This window comes from Cololabis saira, chromosome 5, assembly GCF_033807715.1.
Source record: "Cololabis saira isolate AMF1-May2022 chromosome 5, fColSai1.1, whole genome shotgun sequence".
In the NCBI taxonomy this organism is placed as follows: domain Eukaryota; kingdom Metazoa; phylum Chordata; class Actinopteri; order Beloniformes; family Belonidae; genus Cololabis; species Cololabis saira.
This window is the reverse complement of record NC_084591.1, coordinates 44,417,042-44,443,673: the sequence shown is the minus strand read 5'-3', so window position 1 is coordinate 44,443,673 and position 26,632 is coordinate 44,417,042. Positions and strand designations below refer to the sequence as shown.

The 26,632-nt window shown below is 44.7% G+C and overlaps 1 protein-coding gene across 1 annotated transcript in view; it reads right to left on the bottom strand.

The window, feature by feature from the left end:
- Positions 1–282: 282 nt before the first annotated feature.
- The window catches only part of LOC133444804 (mixed lineage kinase domain-like protein), a 44,552-nt gene continuing 18,202 nt past the window's right edge, over positions 283–26,632 (bottom strand). The window contains exons 3-10 of the mRNA XM_061722709.1: positions 11,095–11,278; positions 9,808–9,908; positions 9,598–9,733; positions 4,131–4,215; positions 3,915–4,057; positions 2,287–2,336; positions 891–1,037; positions 283–539 (exon numbers count right to left, since the gene is read on the bottom strand). Coding sequence (XP_061578693.1) covers positions 466–539; positions 891–1,037; positions 2,287–2,336; positions 3,915–4,057; positions 4,131–4,215; positions 9,598–9,733; positions 9,808–9,908; positions 11,095–11,278 — 920 coding nt within the window. The 3' untranslated portion in view covers positions 283–465. The remainder of the gene's footprint in view (positions 540–890; positions 1,038–2,286; positions 2,337–3,914; positions 4,058–4,130; positions 4,216–9,597; positions 9,734–9,807; positions 9,909–11,094; positions 11,279–26,632) is intronic.

Here is a 26,632-nt window from a genome sequence, read left to right as displayed (position 1 = left end):
AGTGGAGGGAATGGGCTGGACCTGTGAATATGAGACAGAAATGGAGGGAGAGAGAGAGAGAGAGAGGAGCAAAGAGGAGAAAACACCAAACTGCCCCCCCATACTAGTACACGTAACACCTGTCTACAAGTACAAGTCGCCACACACTGACTACACGATGGGAGGACACTCACACAACCTGTGAGTCACACAAAAAGGCACCAGATGTCGTTCCTCCCGAGAGCTTACAAGCTTTATCAGAAGTAAAATTGCATTGTCTGACAGTTGATTATTTTTTTTTTTTTTGTTTTTTTGTTTTTTTTCTCAATAGAGCGGTCCTCTTGTAAACTTGAAATTTGATGATGTCATTTCACAAGAGTTTGTCAGATATAAAATATTCAGTTAAAATCTTCTGCGTTGTTCAGTCGATCCCGAGAGAAATCATCTAAAACTGTGAAATGCCTGATGCTCAGAGCCGTGTGCAGTTCAGGCCTCGCTCACAGATGCCACAAGAGCTTCCTCTAACTTGTCCACCAGTCCGTGCAGTTTATCCATCAACACTGCAGAAGAAGAAAAAACAACACATTATTTTTCGTTTTACAAGTCACACATTGCACCTCAGTTGTAAGTCTAACAGCTGGACATCTGGCTTGCCACTGTTTGGCTTAAGGCTTTTCTCCCACTAAGGGAGTTTTTACCTGCCATTGTTTATATAATAATTGCTCGGGGGTTTATGTTTATGTTTATGTTTATGTTTATGTTCATGTTCTGGATCTCTGGAAAGCGTCTAGAGACAACATCTGTTGTATTAGACGCTATATAAATAAAATTGAATTGAATTGAATTGAATTGGAGTGTTTACTCGTGTGTCTGCACAGATAAAAACAGTGAAGACAGCAAGCAGACGTCACCTCCAGCCGACGGCCTCTGGAAGGCGTCGAAGTCCCGGCAGGCGTCTACGAGCTCCGTCAGGCCTGGAGGGCAGTCGGGGGGAAGTGGCTCCTTGTACCGGTATTCCTTGTGCCCCACTTTGTTTAAAATCTCTTCACTGGACCAGCCTGGAAGGAGAGCAACAAGCCGTCACACGTACAAACCAACGATCAGGTCCAAAAGCAGAGTGCGGAACAACAAGTACCCCAAAGATTCGGTAAGTCCTACAACCATCTGCAGTTTCTGTGTGACGTCTCCAGTCTCTCACTTCCTTGTGGAGGAATTTCGGTCCATTCTTCCTGACATCATTGCTTCTATTTGTTTCAGGTTTGCAGACGTTTGTTTTGGCACATCTTTCCTTGTGAAGTCTATTTCCACTCTAACAATATCCATATATATATATTTTTAACTTATTGATTTTATTGACAGTTTTGATATTGTCGTGGAAAATCCTTTATTGTTGGGTGATGGGTGGAAATGACCTGCTCAAATACACCAAACCCCCACAGGGAGCACCAACCCCCAACAGATACTGGACATACACGTGGGGCAAAAGTTTCTCAGCCAGTAGTTGCATTGTCGTGGAGGCGGATCCCCACCGGTGCATCAGCAGCTGTGGTGCCTGGCCGGGTCTGACTCTTTACTTTGAGAGGATGGGACCAGTGGACCCAGATAATGGCAAATAAAACTAAACAACACAGGCCTGATCCTGCAGCCTTGCAGTGAGTATGGACTTCCGGATCGGGACACTGACGTTACTTAACCAGGTAAGTAATGAAACCTGCTTTCTGGAAAACTTCTGATGGTGAACAAAACCAAAAGGCACAAAAAGCAACACATTTGCACACCGACAACGACGTAGGAAAACACAGGTGAAAGCTGTGAGCCCACGATGCGACAGAGAAAAAGGTCGAGACACAAGGAGACATTCTCAAGGAAAAATCAGAAATCAGAAATCAGAAATCAGAAAAGGGTTTATTGCCAAGTTTTCACACGAGGAAATTGTTATGGGGATTGGTGCAACACAATACAAATATAAAAAACAAATATATAAGAGATAAAATAAAATGACATGTATAAACAATAATAACAAGTATAAACAGTGAAATAAAATAAAATGTAGATTGGAAATGTACAAAATGAGGTTTTTAAAGTGCCGGGTGAGTCTGTACAAAAGTGACTTAGAAACTTAGGATAGGTAGAAGGTATAGACAGAAATGTACAATGAGGTTTGTAAAGTGCCGGATATGAGTCTGTGCAAAAGTTACGGGATTGGAGTTTTTAAAAAGCCAAAGACCCAAATGAAATGTGTACATAAAATGACTATTCATGATCAAATTGATTTTGCAGGTTTTCACTGAGTTTGTAAATACGCACCTTCAAAAGGTTTCTTACGCGTTGCAATTTCCCACAGGACGATTCCAAAGCTAAAAAACAGAGTGAAGAGGGAGAACCGTCATCATTTAATCCAATGATAAACTAATCCTGTTCATCTTTAAGCTCTTTTTCTATTGATCAATTGTTTTCCTTTTTTCTTATTATATAAAAAAGAGAAAAAATTGAACAATATACTATTTATCACGTTATAAGTTTGTATATTGTGATAACGTGAAAAATATCACGTTATAACAATAAACTTTTCACGTTATAACGTGATACTGATATTTCTGTATTTTTCTCGGGTGGCAGCATTACGCTTCCGTACAATACAGACATATATTATGCTCTTATTTATTGACGTCATAATATACAGGTGAAGGTCGGAAAATTAGAATATATTGCAAAACTTCATTCGTTTCTGTAAATTCAACTAAAGGTGAAACAAATATATTATTTCCCACTACATTCAAAGTGAGATATGTGAGATGGCTCACAGTTTATGGAAACCCCAAATAAAAAATCTAAAAAGATTAGAATATTTTATGAAATCAATAAACAATTCAATAACAAATAAAGGTTTCACATATCTTGCTTTGCATGTAATATATTAATTTCACCTTTTAAGTTGAATTATTGAAATAAATTAACTTTTACACCATATTCTAATTTTCCAACCTTCACCTGTAGCTATATTTATATTTACCTGCATACAGTACATCTTGGCTGATGTGGACGTACGTAGCATTTCAGTTTCTATATGGTTGGCTGTCTGTACAGTCATGCAAGTTCAATGCTATTAAAGCACTTTAAACTTTAAATCAAAGCATTTCGTTTTTTCATATAAAATAAACACATTTCTATGCAGTTGAGAAGTTTTGGGGATGTTCCCTTTTTCTTTGGTGCCTGTGCTGCTGAAATCGAGGCGTCCCTTATTTCTATTTCTGAAAGGTGGCAACCCTACCTGTGTCAGTAACTTTAAACAACATAAACGAACATAACTTTACTCACTAACTGTATCATTTATGTTGCTCATCTAAAGAAAAAAAGCATTTTATTCTATCTATTTATTTATGTTTTCTTGTGGGGAGTGGAGCCCTAGCGCCCTCTATCGGCCCGCGGCCACTAAATGAAGTTAGGGAGGATGTGCTGCAGTAACCCCCAGGTGGATGTTAAACACAGCGCAGCCCTGGCTGAAGACAGAACAAGCGCTACTCATCACATCAAGATTCTTCGTGTCTTTTCCTTGTGATAAAGTTCAGATAATAGTTCAGCCCGACTCAGACTTCTTACAACATGTTGGACACCTTCCTCTTATGATCCCTTTGTCCTCATCATACATGTGACATTTTTATTCACGTTAACTTTCCACCCCACGTAGTCAGAGGAACGAATGGAGGTGAAGATCTGTTGATGTTTGATGCTTTCTGTGGGATTCCTTAGCTGGACCAATTTATTAATGAACCACAAATGTGAAGTGAACAGAACTGGAGTTAATCTGATTATAAAGAACTGGATTAAACTGGAATATAACTGGTCCAAATCGAAGTTTATGTACTTGGACTTGTACCAAACTCATTTACTGTCCCTGTAAAGTTCCTCGATGTGCTCTTGTGCTTGATACTAACCTGTAGATCTCACACTCTTTGCTGTAGGGGTGGTTGATGTCGCTGAGTATTTGGGGAGACGAGTAACACAGGGACCTGATCTCTTTTTCGGTTGTCGTCTTCTTCAGTGAAGTCTCTGTTTTTGTCAACTCAAAACCTCCCAGCTGAAAAGGACGTTACAAGTGTGAGTCCTGCAGTGGTGTGTGGAGGAAATCCCAGCATGCTTTGATTCAGTACCTTGAGTATGTAGCCTTCAGCCACGAGGAACTTGCTGCTGTCGATGCACCCGTGAACCCGGCTTTTTTCATTGATTCGGTGCAGCCTAGAACACAACAGGGATGCCTTTTAGTCCATTTTATTGTAAACATAAAGCTTTAAGCTTATAGTTTCATTGAAACGTTCTATCAAATAGACTTTTAAAAACTTTTATCAAATAGTTACAAACTAGTTGACGAGACTAACATATAATCTAGTCTAAAAACCAACCGGATTTATTACAATAGCAGAAGAAGATGAGGAGACAAAGTCCAGCCGCCTGCTTGAATGTCTGTAACTACACCATCAAACCCTCTAGCTTTTCAATAGGATGTTTTTACACCAATCAACCAATTATCACTGATTTTGGGATGAAAATGATGGCTTTTCACCTTTCAACCAAATGAAAAGGTGCTGTAGTTTAGTCACGTCTCCTCCTGACAGTTCTCTTCAAACGCAGGCAAGTCCACGACGTAGACTTGTGTGCTGTTAGAAGTTAATAGTTTAACCTTAAATCTTTGAAAAACAGGTAGTTTCTTCAGTCAGCTACAAGTGGTTCATGTTTGCAAAGTTGTGCAAAATGCTGCCCGCTATAAAGTTTGTTGACAGCATCTAAAGATAGTCAGCAACGAATCATCAAATTTCACCGTCTATCGATGTCTGCAGTCAAGACGTCACGGAGGAGATTCAAGTCGTGACCGCGTTTGACGTCAGTTTTTCCCGCATTAGTAAACGTTTTTGAGCATCTTCAACTGTTCTCCCTGTGGCTTCCTTCAGAGCAACAAAAAACAAAATTGCACATTTCTAATCAATCTTTTACTCTCGTTAACCAAACTATGTGTCTGGAACTGCAACTCTTCCAACAACATGAGTTTGTCTTCACTACCAGAAAAGGCTGGAACCATTGTCTTTATCTGTGCCAGTTTCTAAACCAGATTTTAAGATAAATATACTCTCCACCAGCTAAAGAAAACAATTTGTGTTCACTTTGCTTGTACAAAGTTTGTGTTTCAACTTTTTATTCATTTGTATTCCATCCATCCATCCATCGTCCGCCGCTTATCCGTTCCCGGGGCAGCAGTCTCAGCAGAGATGCCCAGACTTCCCTCACCCCAGACACTTCCTCCAGCTCCTCCGAGGGGAGTCCGAGGCGTTCCCAGGCCACCCGAGAGACATAGTCTCTCCAGCGTGTCCTGGGTCTTCCCCGGGTTCTCCTCCCGGAGGGACATGCCTGGAACACCTCCCTAGGGAGGAGGGACATGCCTGGAACACCTCCCTAGGGAGGCATCCAGGAGGATCCGATACAGATGCCCAAGCCACCTCAGCTGACTCCTCTCAATGTGAAGGAGCAGCGGCTCGACTCCGAGCTCCTTCCGGGTGACCGAACTCCTCACCCTATCTCTAAGGGAGCGTCCAGCCACCCTGCTGAGGAAACTCATCTCGGCCGCTTGTATCCGCGATCTTGTCCTTTCGGTCACTACCCAAAGTTCATGACCATAGGTGAGGGTAGATGCGTAGATTGACCGGTAAATCGTGAGCTTCGCCTTTCGACTCAGCTCCTTCTTCACCACGATGGTCCGGTACACCGGCCGCATAACTGCGGACGCTGCACCGATCCGTCTGTCAATCTCACGCTCCATCTTTCCCTCACTCGTGAACAAGACCCTTTCCCGATGGAGAACCATGTCCTCGGTTTTGGAGGTGCTGATTCTCATCCCTGTCGCGTCGCACTCGGCCTCAAACCACCCCAGCACATGCTGAAGGTCCCGGTCCGATGAAGCCAACAGGACAATGTCATCCGCAAAAAGCAGAGACGAAATCCTGTGGTTCCCAAACCGGATCCCCTCCGGCCCCTGGCTACGCCTAGAAATCCTGTCCATAAAAATTATGAACAGGACCGGTGACAAAGGGCAGCCCCGCCGGAGTCCAACATGCACTGGGAACAAGTCTGACTTACTGCCGGCAATGCGAACCAGACTCCTGCTCCGATCATATAGAGACCGGACAGCCTTTAATAGAGGGCCCCGGACTCCATACTCACCGAGCACTCCCCACAGAATGGCACGAGGGACACGGTCAAATGCTTTCTCCAGATCCACAAAACACATGTAGACTGGTTGGGCAAATTCCCATGAACCCTCGAGCACCCTGCGGAGGGTATAGAGCTGGTCCAGTGTTCCACGACGGGGACGAAAATCGCATTGTTCCTCCTGAATCCGAGGTTCAACTATCGGCCGTAATCTCCTCTCCAGTACCCTGGCGTAGACTTTCCCGGGGAGGCTGAGAAGTGTGATCCCCCTGTAGTTGGAACACACTCTCCGGTCCCCCTTTTTAAAGAGAGGGACCACCACCCCAGTTTGCCACTCCAGCGGTACTGTCCCCTTCCTCCATGCGATGTCGCAGAGGCGTGTCAACCAAGACAGCCCTACGACATCCAGAGACTTGAGGTACTCAGGGCGAATCTCATCCACCCCCGGTGCCACCGAGGAGCTTATGAACCACCTCAGTGAAGTCGGCTTGGGTGATGGATGAGCACGCCTCCGAGCCCCAACTCTCTGCTTCCTCAGTGGAAGGCATGTCAGTCGGGTTGAGGAGATCCTCGAAGTATTCCTTCCACCGTCCGACGATATCCCCAGTCGAGGTCAACAGCTCCCCACCCGCACCATAAACGGTGCCGGCAGAGTACTGCTTCCCCCTTCTGAGGCGCCGAACGGTCCTCCAGAATTTCCTCGAGGCCGACCGAAAGTCTTCCTCCATGGCCTCCCCGAACTCCTCCCAGACCCGGGATTTTGCCTCTAGGACCGCCCGAGCCGCGGCTCGCTTGGCCTGCCGGTACCTATCTACTGCGTCAGGAGTCCCACAGGCCAACATAGCCCGGTAGGACTCCTTCTTCAGTCTGACGGCATCTTGTACTTCCGGTGTCCACCACCGGGTTCTAGGATTGCCGCCACGACAGGCACCGGAGACCTTGCGACCACAACTTCGAGCCGCCGCGTCGACAATGGAGGCAGAGAACATGGTCCACTCGGACTCGATGTCCCCCGCCTCCCCTGGGATCTGAGAGAAGCTCTCCCGGAGGTGGGAGTTGAAGATGTCCCTGACAGAGGGCTCGGCCAGACGTTCCCAACAGACCCTCACAATCCGTTTGGGTCTGCCCGGTCTGTCCAACCTCCTCCTCCGCCAGCGCATCCAACTCACCACCAGGTGGTAATCAGTTGACAGCTCAGCCCCTCTCTTCACCCGAGTGTCCAAGACATGCGGCCGAAGGTCAGATGAAATGACAACAAAGTCGATCATTGACCTCCGGCCTAGGGTGTCCTGGTGCCACGTGCACTGATGGACACCCTTATGCTTGAACATGGTGTTCGTTATGGACAAACTGTGACTAGCACAGAAGTCCAACAACAAAACACAGCTTGGGTTCAGATCGGGGAGGCCGTTCCTCCCAATCATGCCTCTCCAGGTATCACTGTCATTGCCCACGTGAGCGTTGAAGTCCCCCAGTAGAACAATGGAGTCCCCAGTTGGAGCACTATCCAGTACTCCTCCCAGGGACCCCAAGAAGGCCGGGTACTCCGCACTGCTGTTCGGCCCGTAGGCACAAACAACAGTGAGAGACCTTTTCCCGACCCGGAGGCGCAGGGAAGCGACCCTCTCGTTCACCGGGGTGAACTCCAACACATGGCGACTGAGCTGGGGGGCTATAACCAAGCCCACACCAACCCGTCGCCTCTCACCCTGGGCAACTCCAGAGTAGTGGAGGGTCCAGCCCCTTTCAAGGAGCTGGGTTCCAGAGCCCAAGCTATGTGTGGAGGTGAGCCCGACTATCTCTAGTCGGTATCTCTCAACCTCACGCACAAACTCCGGCTCCTTCCCCCCCAACGAGGTGACATTCCATGTCCCCACTGTGAGGGTTTTGGTCCAGGGATTGGGTCGTCGAGGCACCCCGCCACAACTGCTACCCAGCCCACATGGCACCAGCTTATCACGGTCCTTCCTACGGGTGGTGGGCCTACGGGACGGCGGACCCGCGTCGCCGTTTCGGGCTGAGCCTGGCTGGGTCCCACGGGCAAAGACCCGGCCACCAGGCGCTCGCCAGCGAGCCCCAACCCCAGGCGGGGCCCCGGGGCCCCGGTGACGCCGATCCGGTCGACGTTGCGGTCCTTGATTTAATTATTTTCATGGTGGCTTTGTGAACCGCTCTTAGTCTGGCCCGTCACCTAGGACCTGTTTGCCATGGGAGACCCTATCATTTGTATTATTTAAATTAAAAAAAAAGACAACTTTCTTGTATATTTCACACTTGTATTTTATAAACTGAGGTTACACCGCAGGTATATCTCAGCCTTTAATCAACGCAGGCAAAACTAGCAGCATCATTTCCTTTTTTTAAAGATTTTTTTGGGCTCTAGTGGCCCTTTATTGAGATGCAGACTGGAAAGGGGTAGAGAGAGAGAACGGGGAAGACACGCAGCAAAGGTGCGCGGGCTGGATTCGAACCCGCGACCGCTGCAGGAGGAGGACTGTAGCCTCAGTATATGAGCCGCTGCTTAACCCACTGCGCCACCGAGCGGCCCGAGCAGCATCATTTCCTCCTGATGAAAAGACGACCTGATGGGACGACACGTCGGCTTCAGCGGTGTTTCTCATCACTGCAACGCACATTTACATGAGGTCATCCACACAACTGGATGATATCAGCCCCAGCACAACTTCTGGACTATCATCTACTTCAGAATCATTTATGTGCATAAGTTTAGACACCACTTTATGTATTTCAGTATTTAAAGTCATCCATAGTTAATCATTGACTGCGCTTACGAATATTAGCAATAACCCGGTTTTGCACGGCCATGTAAACACCAATAACCCCTTGGAATAACCCGAATTTGCTCATATTCCGGTTTTTAAAAATATTGGGTCATGTAAACACCAAACGGAATATCCCCATCAAATGGAACATGAATCTGTTTTCTGCACATGCTCTGTTCACAAGGAATCCTGGTCTTTTGAGTCCAGGAAGTTCTTATAAACACGGAGAAACCAAGACCAGGAGGAGACTAATCACTTCATAAATGTAATGAAGGATATGAACATTTCTGCATTTGTAGACGGTAGAAAGCACCGGGATAGCCAGATTTACAAGAAGGTGAGAGAAAAGTTGTGCGAAGCAGCATTTGTTTTGAATTTGGATACAGGAAGAAGAAGCAGAAAAATGACGGGAATTGCGTCATCACATTCTCTGCGCGTCGCTGGTTTGATCCAGATATCCCAAATTATTAATTACCATGTAAATGGAATATTCCGAATGTTGCAGTAACCAGAATATTGGCAATAACCTGAATTTTGACTGCATGTAAACGTAGTCAGTGTTGCTTTTTTTTTTTAGGTCATGTGATCCAGCCCTAAAAATGTGAAACATTGATCATATAATTAATTTCAGACTTACTGATAGAGGCCGATGGCAGCATGCGAACACATGCGAACCTTCATCATCCACGAAAGTTCACACGTAGAGCTCAGAACATCACGAAGACTTCCCTCTTTACAGTACTCCGTGATGAGGAAGAATTCTGGTTTTAGCGCTGCAGTCACAAGTAAAGATCAGATTTCTGCTGTTTTGAAGAAAAAACAGAAGATATGCGAGTAGTTTACTCACTCTCCTCATTCTGGATGCAGATACCAAACATCCGCAGGATGTGTTGCGAGTCTAAACGTTTCATGACGTCAACCTCCTTATTGAAGATGGACTCCACCTTCCTGCACGGGGACCACATGGTTACGATGAGCAGTCACACACTTACACATTGTATAACCAAAAAAAGGCTGGGACAATATGAAACTATGAAAAATTTATTAATTAATTAAAATAAATCAATAAATGGCAATGTGCAATGATTCTTGAGAAAAATAGAAAAAGAAAAATAAGATGTAAGAAAATAAAAATAAGATGAAAGAATTAAAAAAAAAAAATTCCTCAAAGACAGACAAGTCGATTTCAAACTGAAGTGGTACAGCTGCATAAAGTGGCTTGAAAGCAGTAAAATACAGTGAGGTTTTATGGCAACATATGCAGCCCTTGAAGTCATAACAACTACATTCTGCACACATTACAAGGAACACACCTGCCTTCATGGGGTTACAAATTTGCTTTTTACTCTTTAAATTAATTTGACATTTTCTGGTAAATCAGACTGTTTTCTTTCTAATTAAAGGAGCCGTCTGTAAGAAATGTCCAAAACTGGTACTGCAGTCACTTTCAAAATATTGTTGAGCGGCGTGTACCCTCCCCCTCCTCCCCCCGATCAGAGGTTGCCAGGTCGGTTGCAGAATGCAGCAGGAACGTAGGCTGCCATGGCTGCCATAATTAGAGCCGAGCTGGCAATCCGGATGCTGAAACAATACTGACTTGGTGATTGGGAGATAGGTGGAGGGTGGAGCTTCAGAAACAATACTGACTTGGTGATTGGGAGATAGGTGGAGGGTGGAGCTTCAGAAACAATACTGACTTGGTGATTGGGAGATAGGTGGAGGGTGGAGCTTCAGAAACAATACTGACTTGGTGATTGGGAGATAGGTGGAGGGTGGAGCTTCAGAAACAATACTGACTTGGTGATTGGGAGATAGGTGGAGGGTGGAGCTTCAGAAACAATACTGACTTGGTGATTGGGAGATAGGTGGAGGGTGGAGCTTCAGGCCAAAACAAAAAATGACAACATAAACATCAGTTGAGGGCTGCAACTCCTCTTTTTAAACTGGAATATCCTGGCTTGAGTGCTGTTGTCAGTGAAATAAGTATTTGAAATGAACATGATTTTTAAATGTCTGTTGACATATCGGGGTCATTTTATGATTTCGTTTTATTATTGCTCTTACATACAGCTCCTTTAAGTATAATTATTTACCCACATTTTATGACAGTATTCTAGTAAACTGTGGTACAGACCTTGGGCTGGTGATCAAGGGCTCGGTGAATCTCTTAATGGCCACCATGTTGCCATTATATTGACCCTTGTAGACCTCTGAGGTGAGAGTCGTCGTTAAGGGCTTCCTGGGAAAGTCTGGGATATACTTCAGCTCCTCCGGTTTAATCTTCCGAATGTTTTCATATGGGACTTTTGGCTTGTCCACTGTAAAAACAAATCACAAACCACAAATGACTGTTGAGGTGGAGTAAAGACTTTTAAACTTTACCACAAAGAACAGAGAGACCACTTTATATCATACACCACTGTCCACATAGGTTTAACTACTTATTTTAGGTAATCTGGGGACAAAAATAATAAAATTAACATTCAGAACATCTGGCAAATGTACATATATATATATATATATATATATATATATATATATATATATATATATATATATATATATATATATATATATATATATATATATATATATATATATATGTATATATATACATATATATATATATCTATTTATATATATATATCTATCTATCTAATCTATTTATTAGGGGTGGGTATTGCCAAGGACCTCACGATACTTGAGTCACAGTACAATATTGCATTACATACATTTATTTACATTATATGAAAAGAAAGTATGCCAATATATACAATAAAATCATACTGGATTTACAACCCGTCTGAAACATGATTTATTATTTGGAAGGGGAAAAAAATAAATACAATTAGCAGCTATTATCCAATCAGGGGGAGTTATGAGGAGGAGCTCCATATTTGTGAGAGAGACCTGGAGTGGAGCTGAGTGGAGCTGAGTGGAGCTTCACTGAGCCCGTCACCAGAGATCCCTCCAGAACCCTTGCATGAACACAGAGCGGCCCAGTCTTCCACAGTCAGGACTGCTCTGGTCGTGTTCCAGCCACATCAGACTCAACAGACTCAGTTCCTTCTATGGAAGACGCAGGTGGGATCCAAAGAATCCTCAAACTACTCCTTTCACAGCCCGACTACATGCCGAGCTGAGGTCACCAACCCCCACCAGTTCCTCACAGGAACATTTGAGTTCAGGAAGGTTTTAAAGGTGTTTGCTTGTTGAGATGAAGGTTAGAGACGGATGTTCGTCTGTCGTTTCCTCCTTGGTATCTGTTCTTTAATAAACCAAAGCATTTCTTATTCAAATCGCTCAATTAATCATTGGAATAATCAATGAAGTGTTTGATTAGTTAGATCAGGGCTTGGCAACCCGTGGCTCTAGAGCGTGGCTCTTTAGCACAGTCCTACTGGCTCCTGGAGCTTTTTCAAAAATGTTTGACCTTTTTTTTTCCTTTTTTTCTTTTTTTCCTTTTTTTCTTCTTTTTCCTTTTTCTCTTTTTTTCTACTTTTTTTCCTTTTTTTCCTTTTTTCTTCTTTTTTTCCTTTTTTTCTTCCTTTTTCCTTTCCTTTTTAATCTCAACATTTTGACTTTTTTCTCGAAATTTCAACTTTTTTCTCAAAATTTCGACTTTTTTCTCGACATTTCGACTTTTTTCTCGACAGTTTAACTTTTTTCTTGACATTTCGACTTTTTTTCTCAAGATTGTACCTCAACGTTAATCTCGACATTTCGACTTTTTTCTCGAAATTTCGACTTTTTTCTCAAAGTGCATAATGAAAAAAAAAATCTTCCCCCAGTTATAACTAATATAGATACATGCAGCATGTGTTGTCTTCATTCTAAGGCTTATTCAAGACTTTTCATTTTTTGCGGCTCCAGACATATTTGTTTTTTGTGTTTTTGGTCCAATACGGCTCTAAAACATTTTGGGTTGCAGACCCCTGAGTTAGATAATAGAAAGTTGCAGCCATACTCGTAACTCCCCTCACACCACAGGAAAAATAAAATAATGTGCGAAACAACTGCGAGACTCGGTCCTCTTATCATGCAGTGTGCAGGCGGCTCAGGCTCGTCTGCAGTGGTTCGGTATCTGGAGGCCTCGTCGGGCGCGAGCCTGATACACACCAACGCTTCCCCACGACTGAGCCCAACTGTCCTCAAACAACCTGCTTGTTCCCCTTTAACACAAACTACTAACAGATAACCAGTAGCATAAAAGGCTCTCGCCGAGGCAACACAGCCTTTTTAGTTGTTAATTTACTAATTAAGCCCATATTTCATTTCTTAATGGCTTTGTTTGGCATCACATTAAATATTAAAAGTAATATTCAAAACCCATCTCCCACACACTACTCCTGGCTGGCATTGGGATCACTGGTGTTGCACTCCGCTGGTTCACATCATACCTCACTGACTGCCAACAGTTTGTACAAATAAGGGACCACAAGTCCGGGTGTTCGGGTGTTTCACTGGGTGTCCCCCAGGGGTCAGTCTTGGGTCCACTCCTCTTCATCATCTACCTCCTCCCCCTTGGCACAATCATCCTTATGCCGATGACACACAGGTCTACATCTCCTCCAAACCCGCCGCCGCCATCCCTCCCACCTCCCTCATCACCCGCCTCCAAGACGTCCGGAGCTGGATGATCAGGAACTTCCTGAAGCTGAACGGCAATAAAACTGAGGCCCTGCTCATTGCCTGCAAATCCACACTCACCAAACCTCAACACACCCCAGTCCCACCCATCTTCATTGACGGATTCCCTCTACCCTTCACCCCCCAAGTCAAAAGCCTCGGCGTCTTCCTGGACAGCACCCTCTCATTTGCACCTCACATTCAAAACATCACCCGGTCTGCTTTCTTCCACCTCTGCAACATCTCCAGACTACGCCCATCATCGTCTCAATCCAGCACCCAAATCCTGGTCCACTCCTTTGTCACTTCCCACATCGACTACTGCAATGCCCACCCCACCAAGCTCATTAACAGACTGCAAATCATTCAGAACTCGGCTGCCCGGATTATCACCCGCACAAATCGTCTGACCACATCACCCCTGTTCTCATCCAACTCCACTGGTCCACTACCGCATCCACTACAAAAACCTCCTCCTCACTTACAAAGCTCTGCACCATCTTGCCCCCACTTACCTCTCTGACCTTCTCCATGAATATAGCCCCCCCGTATCCTCCGCTCAACCTCTGCTGGACTACTCACCATCCCCACATCACGCCTCAGCACCATGGGGCACCCATGGGGCACCCATGGGTTTTAGTTTTAGTTTACTTATTTAGCAATATAAGACAAATTTAACAATAAATGTAAAAACATTGAAATAACATGCAAGGAAAGGAAGAAGCCTGGTGGTTTATATAGAAACCTTTCCATATATGAATAAAAAACAAAACAAAAGCTACACAAGGGGGAGTAAAAAAACAAAAAAACTGAGAAAATGTAACTCAGATTAAATAATAAACACTACAAAGATGAAACAATAAGAAAGTTATTTAAATGTTTTTTGAATATTGGCAAGGATGGTGATGATTTAAGAGATTTATTGAGTGAATTCCACAAGTGGGGGCCTCTGAAAGTGATGAAAGATTGATGTTTACATGTTCTACAAAACGGTAAATTAAAAAAATCATCTTTGTGCCTTATGGCATAAGAATGAATATCGGAATTAACACAAAAGAAATTATGAAAAGAAGGAGTAAGATCTTGTATATAATTTTTAAATTTGAACATAAATAAACATGTTTGAAAATTTTTAATTTTATTGACTGATAATAATTAATATTTAATAAAAAGGGGAGCAGATGGCTCATATCTGTTTGCATGTGATATCATTCTGAGAAACCTTTTTTGAATTATCAGTAACTTATTAATATATGTTGAATGTGTCGAAGCCCAAACAATGTTGCAGTAATTAAGACGAGGGAAGATTAAGCTATAATAGAGAGTTAAATGAGAGGAAGGAAGAACAAAAGGACAAACTTTTCTCAAAATACCCGAGCCCGAGCCTTCAGCTGCTCGGCACCCAGACTATGGGACTCCCTCCCCCACACACAAGACTTTCAGACTCCATCCTAACTTTCAAAACCAAACTCAAAACTTGCCTTTTCAAACTGGCTACTCCCTCTGACTGTACACTGTCTCTGTGGCCATAACATTGGTTGATGCTGCTTGGTTTTAATAATGCTCAATGTTGTTATTAGGGCCCGAGCACTTGCAGTGCAAAGGCCCTATTGTATTTGCAGGAATTTTTATTATTATTAGGGCCCGAGCACTTGCAGTGCGAAGGCCCTATTGTATTTGCAGGAATTTTTATTATTATTAGGGCCCGAGCACCTTCAGTGCGAAGGCCCTATTGTATTTGCAGGAATTTTTATTAGGGCCCGAGCACCTTCAGTGCGAAGGCCCTATTGTATTTGCAGGAATTTTTCTTCTTATTATTATTTTTCTTCTGACAAAGTGATGGCCTTTTTGCCCCCCTTAACATGCCCAAAAAGTCACCAAATTTTGCACCCAAGTCAGGCCTGGCGAAAAATTTGATATTTAATGGTTTGCATTAATGGGCGTGGCAAAATGGCTCAACAGCGCCCCCTTGAAAACTTTGTGCCTCAAGCCCCACGATACGGTTTGACGTACATGCACGAAAATCGGTACACACCTGTATCATGGCGCAACTTAAAGAAAAGTCTCTGGGCGTCATGTCGAGAAACCGAACAGGAAGTCGGCCATTTTGAATTAATCGTGTCATTTTGGCGAAATTTATGCCTTCCTTCGGCAGTTAATTCAGCCCGAACCGTAACGTTCCCCCAAGTGTGTTATACATCAAAATGTGCGTCTCCATCCTCCGACCCCACGCATTACTTTTCTCTTTCAAAAGCGTTACCGTGGCGACGCTAGACGCCAAAAAGCGTGCCCACCCTTCATCTGATTGGTCCAGACCGAAAAGACTTTGTGCCTCAAGCCCCATAATACGCTTTGACGTACATGAACGAAAATCGGTACACACCTGTATCATGTCGCAACTAAAAGAAAAGTCTCTTGGCGCCATGGCCGAAACCGAACAGGAAGTCGGCCATTTTGAACATTCTGCATTAATCGCGTAATTTTGGAGCAATATATGCCATTCCTTCGAGAATTAATTCAGCCCGAACCGTATCGTGAACCCAGATGTGTTATACATCAAAATGTGCGTCTCCACCCTGCGACTACACGCATTACTTTTCTCTTTCAAAAGTGTTACCGTGGCGATGCTAGACGCCAACAAGCGCACCCCCCCTTCATCTGATTGGTCTATATTTGATAGTTCCCCAAAAGGCACCAAATTTTGCACCCAAGCCAGGCCTGGCAAAAAATTTGGTATTTAATGGTTTGCATTAATGGGCGTGGCAAAATGGCTCAACAGCGCCCCCTTGAAAACCTTGTGCCTCAAGCCCCACAATACGGTTAGACGTACATGCACGAAAATCGGTACACACCTGTATCATGGCGCAACTTAAACAAAAGTCTCTTGGGGTCATGCCTGAAACCGAACAGGATGTTGGCCATTTTGAATTAATCGTGTCATTTTGGCGAAATTTATGCCATTCCTTCGGCAGTTAATTCAGCCCGAACCGTAACGTGTCCCCAAGTGTGTTATACATCAAAATGTGCGTCTCCATCCTGCGACTACGCGCATTACTTTTCTCTTTCAAAAGTGTTACCGTGGCGACGCTAGACACCAAAAGGCGCGCCCCCCTTCATGTGATTGGTCAATATTTGATAGTTCTCCAAAAGTCACCAAATTTTGCATGCAAGCCAGGCCTGGCGATAAATTTGATATTTCATGGCTTGCATTAATGGGCGTGGCATAACGGCTCAACAGCACCCCCTAGAATACTTTTCTCTGCCATAACTTTTGAATGGTTTGACATAGAGAGTCGTGGGTGGTGTCATGGGACTCTGTAATGAGTCCTCAAGCTTCGTTGGCCTTAATTAGCCCCGCCCCTTCTTCTGATTGGTTGTCCCGATTTTCTGCTATAACTTTGGAATGGTTTGACATAGAGAGTCGTGGGTGGTGTCATCAGATTCTGTATGGAGTCCTTGACCTTCATTGGCCTGAATTAGCCCCGCCCCTTCTTCTGATTGGTTGTCCCTTTTTTCTGCTATAACTTTTGAATGGTTTGACGTAGGAAGTCGTGGGTGGTGTCATGGGACTCTGTAATGAGTCCTTAAGCTTCGTTGGCCTTAATTAGCCCCGCCCCTTCTTCTGATTGGTCGTCCCGATTTTCTGCTATAACTTTTGAATGGTTTGACATAGAGAGTCGTGGGTGGTGTCATCAGATTCTGAATGGAGTCCTTGACCTTCATTGGCATGAATTAGCCCCGCCCCTTCTTCAGATTGGTTGTCCCTTTTTTCTGCTATATCTTTTGAATGGTTTGACATAGGAGGTCGTGGGTGGTGTCATTTCTGATATGCTTATGGGGGCGGTGGCCGTGAGTGCGAGGGCCCGTTCATCGCTGCTTGCAGCTTTAATTATTATTATTATTTTCCTGACAAAGTAAAGGCCTTTTTGCCCCCCTTAACATTCCCAAAAAGTCACCAAATTTTGCACCCTAGTCAGGCCTGGCGAAAAATTTGATATTTAAAGGTTTGCATTAATGGGCGTGGCAAAATGGCTCAACAGCGCCCCCTTGAAAACTTTGTGCCTCAAGCCCCACGATACGGTTTGACGTACATGCACGAAAATCAGTACACACCTGTATCATGTGACAACTTAAACAAAAGTCTCTTGGGGTCATGCCCGAAACCGAACAGGATGTTGGCCATTTTGAATTAATCGTGTCATTTTAGCGAAATTTATGCCATTCCTTCGGCAGTTAATTCAGCCCAAACCGTAACGTGCACCCAGGTGTGTTATACATAAAAATGTGCGTCTCCATCCTGCGACACCACGCATTACTTTTCTCTTTCAAAAGCGTTACCGTGGCGACGCTAGACACCAAAAAGCGCGCCCACCCTTCATCTGGTTGGTTCAGACAGAGAAAACTTTGCGCCTCAAGCCCCATAATACGGTTTGACGTACATGAACGTAAATTGGTACACTCCTGTATCATGTAGCACCTAAAAGAAAAGTCTCTTGGCGCCATGGCAGAAACCAAACAGGAAGTCGGCCATTTTGAACATTCTGAATTAATTGCGTAATTTTGGAGCAATATATGCCATTCCTTCGAGAGTTAATTCAGCCCGAACCGTATCGTGAACCCAGATGTGTTATACATCAAAATGTGCGTCTCCATCCTGCGACTACACGCATTACTTTTCTCTTTCAAAAGTGTTACCGTGGCGACGCTAGACGCCAACAAATGCACCCCCCCCCTTCATCTGATTGGTCCATATTTGATAGTTCCCCAAAATGCACCAAATTTGGCATGCAAGCCAGGCCTGGCGATAAATTTGATATTTCATGGTTTGCATTAATGGGTGTGGCAAAATGGCTCAACAGCGCCCCCCGGAAAACTTTGGGCCTCAAGCCCCACAATACGGTTTGACGTACATGCACGAAAATCGCTACACACCTGTATCATGGCACAACTTAAAGAAAAGTCTCTTGGAGCCATGGCCGAAACCGAACAGGATGTCGGCCATTTTGAATAAATTGTGTCATTTTGGCGAAATGTATTCCATTCCTTCGGCAGTTAATTCAGCCCGAACCGTAACGTGCACCCAGGTGTGTTATACATCAAAATGTGCGTCTCCATCCTGCGACTACACGCATTACTTTTCTCTTTCAAAAGTGTTACCGTGGCGACGCTAGACACCAAAAAGCGCACCCCCCCTTCATCTGATTGGTCCATATTTGATAGTTCCCCAAAAGGCACCAAATTTGGCATGCAAGCCAGGCCTGGCGATAAATGTAATATTTCATGGTTTGCATTAATGGGCGTGGCAAAATGGCTCAACAGCGCCCCCCGGAAAACTTTGTGCCTCAAGCCCCACAATACGGTTTGACGTACATGCACGAAAATCGCTACATACCTGTATCATGGCACAACTTAAAGAAAAGTCTCTTGGAGCCATGGCCGAAACCGAACAGGATGTCGGCCATTTTGAATACATTGTGTCATTTTGGCGAAATTTATGCCATTCCTTCGGCAGTTAATTCAGCCCGAACCGTAACGTGCCCCCAGCTGTGTTATACATCAAAATGTGCGTCTACATCCTGCGACACCACGCATTACTTTTCTCTTTCAAAAGTGTTACCGTGGCGACGCTAGACGCCAAATGGCGCCCCCCCCCCTTCATGTGATTAGTCCATATTTGATAGTTCTCCAAAAGTCACCAAATTTTGCATGCAAGCCAGACTTGGCGATACATTTGATATTTCATGGTTTGCATTAATGGGCGTGGCCTAACGGCTCAACAGCGCCCCCTAGAATACTTTTCTCTGCCATAACTTTTGAATGGTTTGACATAGAGAGTTGTGGGTGGTGTCATGGGACTCTGTAATGAGTCCTTAACCTTCGTTAGTCTTAATTAGCCCCGCCCCTTCTTCTGATTGGTTGTCCCGATTTTCTGCTATAACTTTGGAATGGTTTGACATAGAGAGTCGTGGGTGGTCTCATCAGATTCTTTATGGAGCCCTTGACCTTCATTGGCTTAAATTAGCCCCGCCCCTTCTTCTGATTGGTTGTCCCTTTTTTCTGCTATAACTTTTGATTGGTTTGACATAGGAAGTCGTGGGTGGTGTCATGGGACTCTGTAATGAGTCCTTAAGCTTCGTTGGCCTTAATTAGCCCCGCCCCTTCTTCTGATTGGTTGTCCCGATTTTCTGCTATAACTTTGGAATGGTTTGACATAGAGAGTCGTGGGTGGTGTCATCAGATTTTGTATGGAGTCCTTGACCTTCATTGGCCTGAATTAGCCCCGCCCCTTCTTCTGATTGGTTGTCCCTTTTTTCTGCTATAACTTTTCAATGGTTTGACATAGGAAGTCGTGGGTGGTGTCATTTCTGATACTTATGGGGGGCGGTGGCCGTGAGTGCGAGGGCCCGTTCATTGCTGCTTGCAGCTTTAATTAGGGCCCGAGCACTTGCAGTGCGAAGGCCCTATTGTATTTGCAGGAATTTTTATTATTATTATGGGCATGCCAAGTAATGGCATGACCATATTGCAATCGTCCAGAATGGCCCAAAGGGCAATGTTGCTAGCATTTTGCTAACAAGCTAAAGTCGCAAAAGTCCCACTGCGCACCAGCGGGTGTACAGCATGACCCCGCTCTGATGTGGAAAAAAAAAATCCCCAAAAACTAAAACACGGCCGGAAAAACGAGGAAAAACATGAAAATGAAGGCGATATATTTAGTATCTAGAAAAGGTTTCCCTTTTCTTTTTATTATTATTCTTATTCCGCACTTTTTTTCGTCCGTTAATGCGGCCCGAACCGGAATGTGCACCCATGCATGGCATACATCGTTGGATGCGTCTCCATCATGCCTCGATGGGCATTACTTTTCTCCGTAATAGGGGTTACCGGGGCAACGCTAGTTGCCAAAAAGCAAAAAAAAAGGCGAAAATTCCCACGCTTATTGCTCGGCCGAACTTTGTCGTAGAGACATCGTTCAAACTTTCAAACACTCGGCCTGATTGTCCCTAAAGGTACGTACAAGCTCATTATGCCAAGTATTACAGTTTTTGTGATATTGACCTTTCTTTTTTTTTTTTTTTTCCATTTGACTTTGGACGCTTGTTGCTAGGCAACAGGTTATCGTAGAGACATGGTACAAATGTTTCCCGACTCGGCACGCTGTGGACTTCAACATACTCAAATTTCATGAAGCTGGGATTTAAGAAAATTTTATGTCAAAATCCAGGCCACATGGCCCCATTCATTCGGATGGAGTTTTTTACCATGGTGAAAAATAAACCTATCCGTTAACATAGCCTGAACCGGAACATGCACCCATACATGGCATACATCGTTGGATGCGTCTCCATGGTTCCTCGATGGGCATTACTTTTCTCAGTAAAAAGTGTTACCGTGGCAACGCTAGATGCCAAAAAGCAAAAAAAAAGGCGAAAATTCGGACGCTTATTGCTCGGCCGAACTTTATCGTAGAGACATGGTTGAAACTTTCAAACACTCGGCCCGATTGGCAGTAACGGCCCCTACAACCTCATTATGCTAATTACTACAGTTTTCGCGATATTGACCTTTCATTTTTTTTTTTTATTTCTGTTTGAATTTGGACGCTTGTTGCTAGGCAACAGGTTATCGTAGAGACATCGTACAAATGTCCCCTGACTCGGCACGCTATGGAATTCAACATACTCAAATTTCATGAAGCTGGGATTTAAGGAAATTTTATGTCAAAATCCTGGCCAAATGGCCCCATTCATTCGGATGGGGTTTTGTACCATGGTGAAAAAAAAAACCTATCCGTTAACGTAGCCTGAACCGGAACGTGCACCCATGCACGGCATACATCGTTAGATGCGTCTCCATCTTGCCTCGATGGGCATTACTTTTCTCAGTCAAAAGCGTTACCGTGGCAACGCTAGATGCCAAAAAGCGCGCCCCATTAATAACTATTGGGAGCACAGGAATGAATGAAATACAAGCGTAAAAACACCTCAAACTGACATAGAACCACCCCGAACACAACCACTACAGCCCCAAACCAAAGCAGCAAGAGGGGACGAATGGGCAGTAGGGCATGCCCATATCAAAATTTCCAGAAATTTTCTAGTTATTATTAGGGCCCGAGCACCTTCAGTGCGAAGGCCCTATTGTATTTGCAGGAATTTTTATTATTATTATTATTTTCCTGACAAAGTAAAGGCCTTTTTGCCCCCCTTAACATTCCCAAAAAGTCACCAAATTTTGCACCCTAGTCAGGCCTGGCGAAAAATTTGATATTTAAAGGTTTGCATTAATGGGCGTGGCAAAATGGCTCAACAGCGCCCCCTTGAAAACTTTGTGCCTCAAGCCCCACGATACGGTTTGACGTACATGCACGAAAATCAGTACACACCTGTATCATGTGACAACTTAAACAAAAGTCTCTTGGGGTCATGCCCGAAACCGAACAGGATGTTGGCCATTTTGAATTAATCGTGTCATTTTAGCGAAATTTATGCCATTCCTTCGGCAGTTAATTCAGCCCAAACCGTAACGTGCACCCAGGTGTGTTATACATAAAAATGTGCGTCTCCATCCTGCGACACCACGCATTACTTTTCTCTTTCAAAAGCGTTACCGTGGCGACGCTAGACGCCAAAAAGCGCGCCCACCCTTCATCTGGTTGGTTCAGACAGAGAAAACTTTGCGCCTCAAGCCCCATAATACGGTTTGACGTACATGAACGTAAATTGGTACACTCCTGTATCATGTAGCACCTAAAAGAAAAGTCTCTTGGCGCCATGGCAGAAACCGAACAGGAAGTCGGCCATTTTGAACATTCTGAATTAATTGCGTAATTTTGGAGCAATATATGCCATTCCTTTGAGAGTTAATTCAGCCCGAACCGTATCGTGAACCCAGATGTGTTATACATCAAAATGTGCGTCTCCATCCTGCGACTACACGCATTACTTTTCTCTTTCAAAAGTGTTACCGTGGCGACGCTAGACGCCAACAAATGCACCCCCCCTTCATCTGATTGGTCCATATTTGATAGTTCCCCAAAATGCACCAAATTTGGCATGCAAGCCAGGCCTGGCGATAAATTTGATATTTCATGGTTTGCATTAATGGGCGTGGCAAAATGGCTCAACAGCGCCCCCCGGAAAACTTTGGGCCTCAAGCCCCACAATACGGTTTGACGTACATGCACGAAAATCGCTACACACCTGTATCATGGCACAACTTAAAGAAAAGTCTCTTGAAGCCATGGCCGAAACCGAACAGGATGTCGGCCATTTTGAATAAATTGTGTCATTTTGGCGAAATGTATTCCATTCCTTCGGCAGTTAATTCAGCCCGAACCGTAACGTGCACCCAGGTGTGTTATACATCAAAATGTGCGTCTCCATCCTGCGACTACACGCATTACTTTTCTCTTTCAAAAGTGTTACCGTGGCGACGCTAGACACCAACAAGCGCACCCCCCCTTCATCTGATTGGTCCATATTTGATAGTTCCCCAAAAGGCACCAAATTTGGCATGCAAGCCAGGCCTGGCGATAAATGTAATATTTCATGGTTTGCATTAATGGGCGTGGCAAAATGGCTCAACAGCGCCCCCCGGAAAACTTTGTGCCTCAAGCCCCACAATACGGTTTGACGTACATGCACGAAAATCGCTACACACCTGTATCATGGCACAACTTAAAGAAAAGTCTCTTGGAGCCATGGCCGAAACCGAACAGGATGTCGGCCATTTTGAATACATTGTGTCATTTTGGCGAAATTTATGCCATTCCTTCGGCAGTTAATTCAGCCCGAACCGTAACGTGCCCCCAGGTGTGTTATACATCAAAATGTGCGTCTACATCCTGCGACACCACGCATTACTTTTCTCTTTCAAAAGTGTTACCGTGGCGACGCTAGACGCCAAAAGGCGCCCCCCCCCCTTCATGTGATTAGTCCATATTTGATAGTTCTCCAAAAGTCACCAAATTTTGCATGCAAGCCAGACTTGGCGATACATTTGATATTTCATGGTTTGCATTAATGGGCGTGGCCTAACGGCTCAACAGCGCCCCCTAGAATACTTTTCTCTGCCATAACTTTTGAATGGTTTGACATAGAGAGTTGTGGGTGGTGTCATGGGACTCTGTAATGAGTCCTTAAGCTTCGTTGGCCTTAATTAGCCCCGCCCCTTCTTCTGATTGGTTGTCCCTTTTTTCTGCTATAACTTTGGAATGGTTTGACATAGAGAGTCGTGGGTGGTGTCATCAGATTCTGTATGGAGTCCTTGACCTTCATTGGCCTGAATTAGCCCCGCCCCTTCTTCTGATTGGTTGTCCCTTTTTTCTGCTATAACTTTTCAATGGTTTGACATAGGAAGTCGTGGGTGGTGTCATTTCTGATACTTATGGGGGGCGGTGGCCGTGAGTGCGAGGGCCCGTTCATTGCTGCTTGCAGCTTTAATTATTATTATTATTTTCCTGACAAAGTGAAGGCCTTTTTGCCCCCCTTAACATGCCCAAAAAGTCACCAAATTTTGCACCCTAGTCAGGCCTGGCGAAAAATTTGATATTTAATGGTTTGCATTAATGGGCGTGGCAAAATGGCTCAACAGCGCCCCCTTGAAAACTTTGTGCCTCAAGCCCCACGATACGGTTTGACGTACATGCACGAAAATCGGTACACACCTGTATCATGGCGCAACTGAAAGAAAAGTCTCTTGGCGTCATGCCCGAAACCGACCAGGAAGTCGGCCATTTTGAATTAGTCGTGTCATTTCGGCGAAATTTATGCCATTCCTTCGAAAGTTAATTCAGCCCGAACCGTAACGTGCCCCCAAGTGTGTTATACATCAAAATGTGCGTCTCCATCCTGCGACAACACGCATTACTTTTCTCTTTCAAAAGCGTTACCGTGGCGGCGCTAGACGCCAAAAAGCGCGCCCACCCTTCATCTGATTGGTTCAGACAGAAAAAACTTTGTGCCTCAAGCCCCATAATACGGTTTGACGTACATGAACGAAAATCGGTACACACCTGTATTATGTCGCAACTAAAAGAAAAGTCTCTTGGCGCCATGGCCGAAACCGAACAGGAAGTCGGCCATTTTGAACATTCTGAATTAATTGCGTAATTTTGGAGCAATATATGCCATTCCTTCGAGAGTTAATTCAGCCCGAACCGTATCGTGAACCCAGATATGTTATACATCAAAATGTGCGTCTCCATCCTGCGACTACACGCATTACTTTTCTCTTTGAAAAGTGTTACCGTGGCGACGCTAGACACCAACAAGCGCACCCCCCCTTCATCTGATTGGTCCATATTTGATAGATCCCCAAAAGGCACCAAATTTGGCATGCAAGCCAGGCCTGGAGATAAATTTGATATTTCATGGTTTGCATTAATGGGCGTGGCAAAATGGCTCAACAGCGCCCCCCGGAAAACTTTGTGCCTCAAGCCCCACAATACGGTTTGACGTACATGCACGAGAATCGCTACACACCTGTATCATGGCACAACTTAAAGAAAAGTCTCTTGGAGCCATGGCCGAAACCGAACAGGATGTCGGCCATTTTGAATAAATTGTGTAATTTTGGCGAAATTTATGCCATTCCTTCGGCAGTTAATTCAGCCCGAACCGTAACGTGCACCCAGGTGTATTATACATCAAAATGTGCGTCTACATCCTGCGACACCACGCATTACTTTTCTCTTTCAAAAGTGTTACCGCGGCGACGCTAGACGCCAAAAGGCGCGCCCCCCCCCTTCATGTGATTGGTCCATATTTGATAGTTCTCCAAAAGTCACCAAATTTTGCATGCAAGACAGACTTGGCGATAAATTTGATATTTCTTGGTTTGCATTAATGGGCGTGGCCTAACGGCTCAACAGCCCCCCCTAGAATACTTTTATCTGCCATAACTTTTGAATGGTTTGACATAGGAATTCGTGGGTGGTGTCATGGGATTCTGTATTGAGTCCTTAAGCTTCGTTGGCCTTAATTAGCCCCGCCCCTTCTTCTGATTGGTTGTCCCGATTTTCTGCTATAACTTTGGAATGGTTTGACATAGAGAGTCCCGCTTCCTGATTCAAACGTCTGCTGGCCCCGCCCCCCGACCAATCAGTGGCGAGTAGGGTGATGACGGCCCGCCCCCCGACCAATCAGTGGCGAGTAGGGTGATGACGACCCCGCCCCCCGACCAATCAGTGGCGAGTAGGGTGATGACGGCCCCGCCCCCCGACCAATCAGTGGCGAGTAGGATGATGACGGCCCCGCCCCCCGACCAATCAGTGGCGAGTAGGGTGATGACGGCCCCGCTCCCCGACCAATCAGCTGCCTGTAATATGGTGACGTCAGAAATAGACCCGTGCTCAGCCCGGTTAGAACCTCGGTAGAATGGTAACAGAAAAAGTAATAATTAAAATAGTAGGGTTTTACTAATATTTATACCTTACAAATATTTTAAAAATCAGGAAAAAAAAGTTCCAGACATTTTATAGCTATGTTGGTCTGTCCTATCCCAGTAAGTCAAAGCAAAAGGTATAGCTGAGACATAGCTCAGCCACATTATTCCGGTCTTTGGTGCCAGAGTTCGAGAGTTCGAGCCTGGCACCATGATGAAATTTTTTGTCAGCTATTTTTGTGTTTTTTTTACATCAAAATGTCCTCTGTCCTGCGACGACGCACATTACTTTTCTCTTTCAAAAGTGTTACCGTGGCGACGCTAGACGCGAAAAAGCGCGCGTCCCCTTCATCTGATTGGTCCATATTTGATAGTTCTCCAAAAGTCACCAAATTTTGCATACAAGCCAGGCCTGGTGATAAATTTGATATTTCATGGTTTGCATTAATGGGCGTGGCAAAATGGCTCAACAGCGCCCCCTAGAATACTTTTCTCTGCCATAACTTTTGAATGGTTTGACATAAAGAGTCGTGGGTGGTGTCATGGGACTCGGTATTGAGTCCTTGACCTTCATTGGCCTGAATTAGCCCCGCCCCTTCTTCTGATTGGTTGTCCCGATTTTCTGCCATAACTTTTGAATGGTTTGACATAGAGAG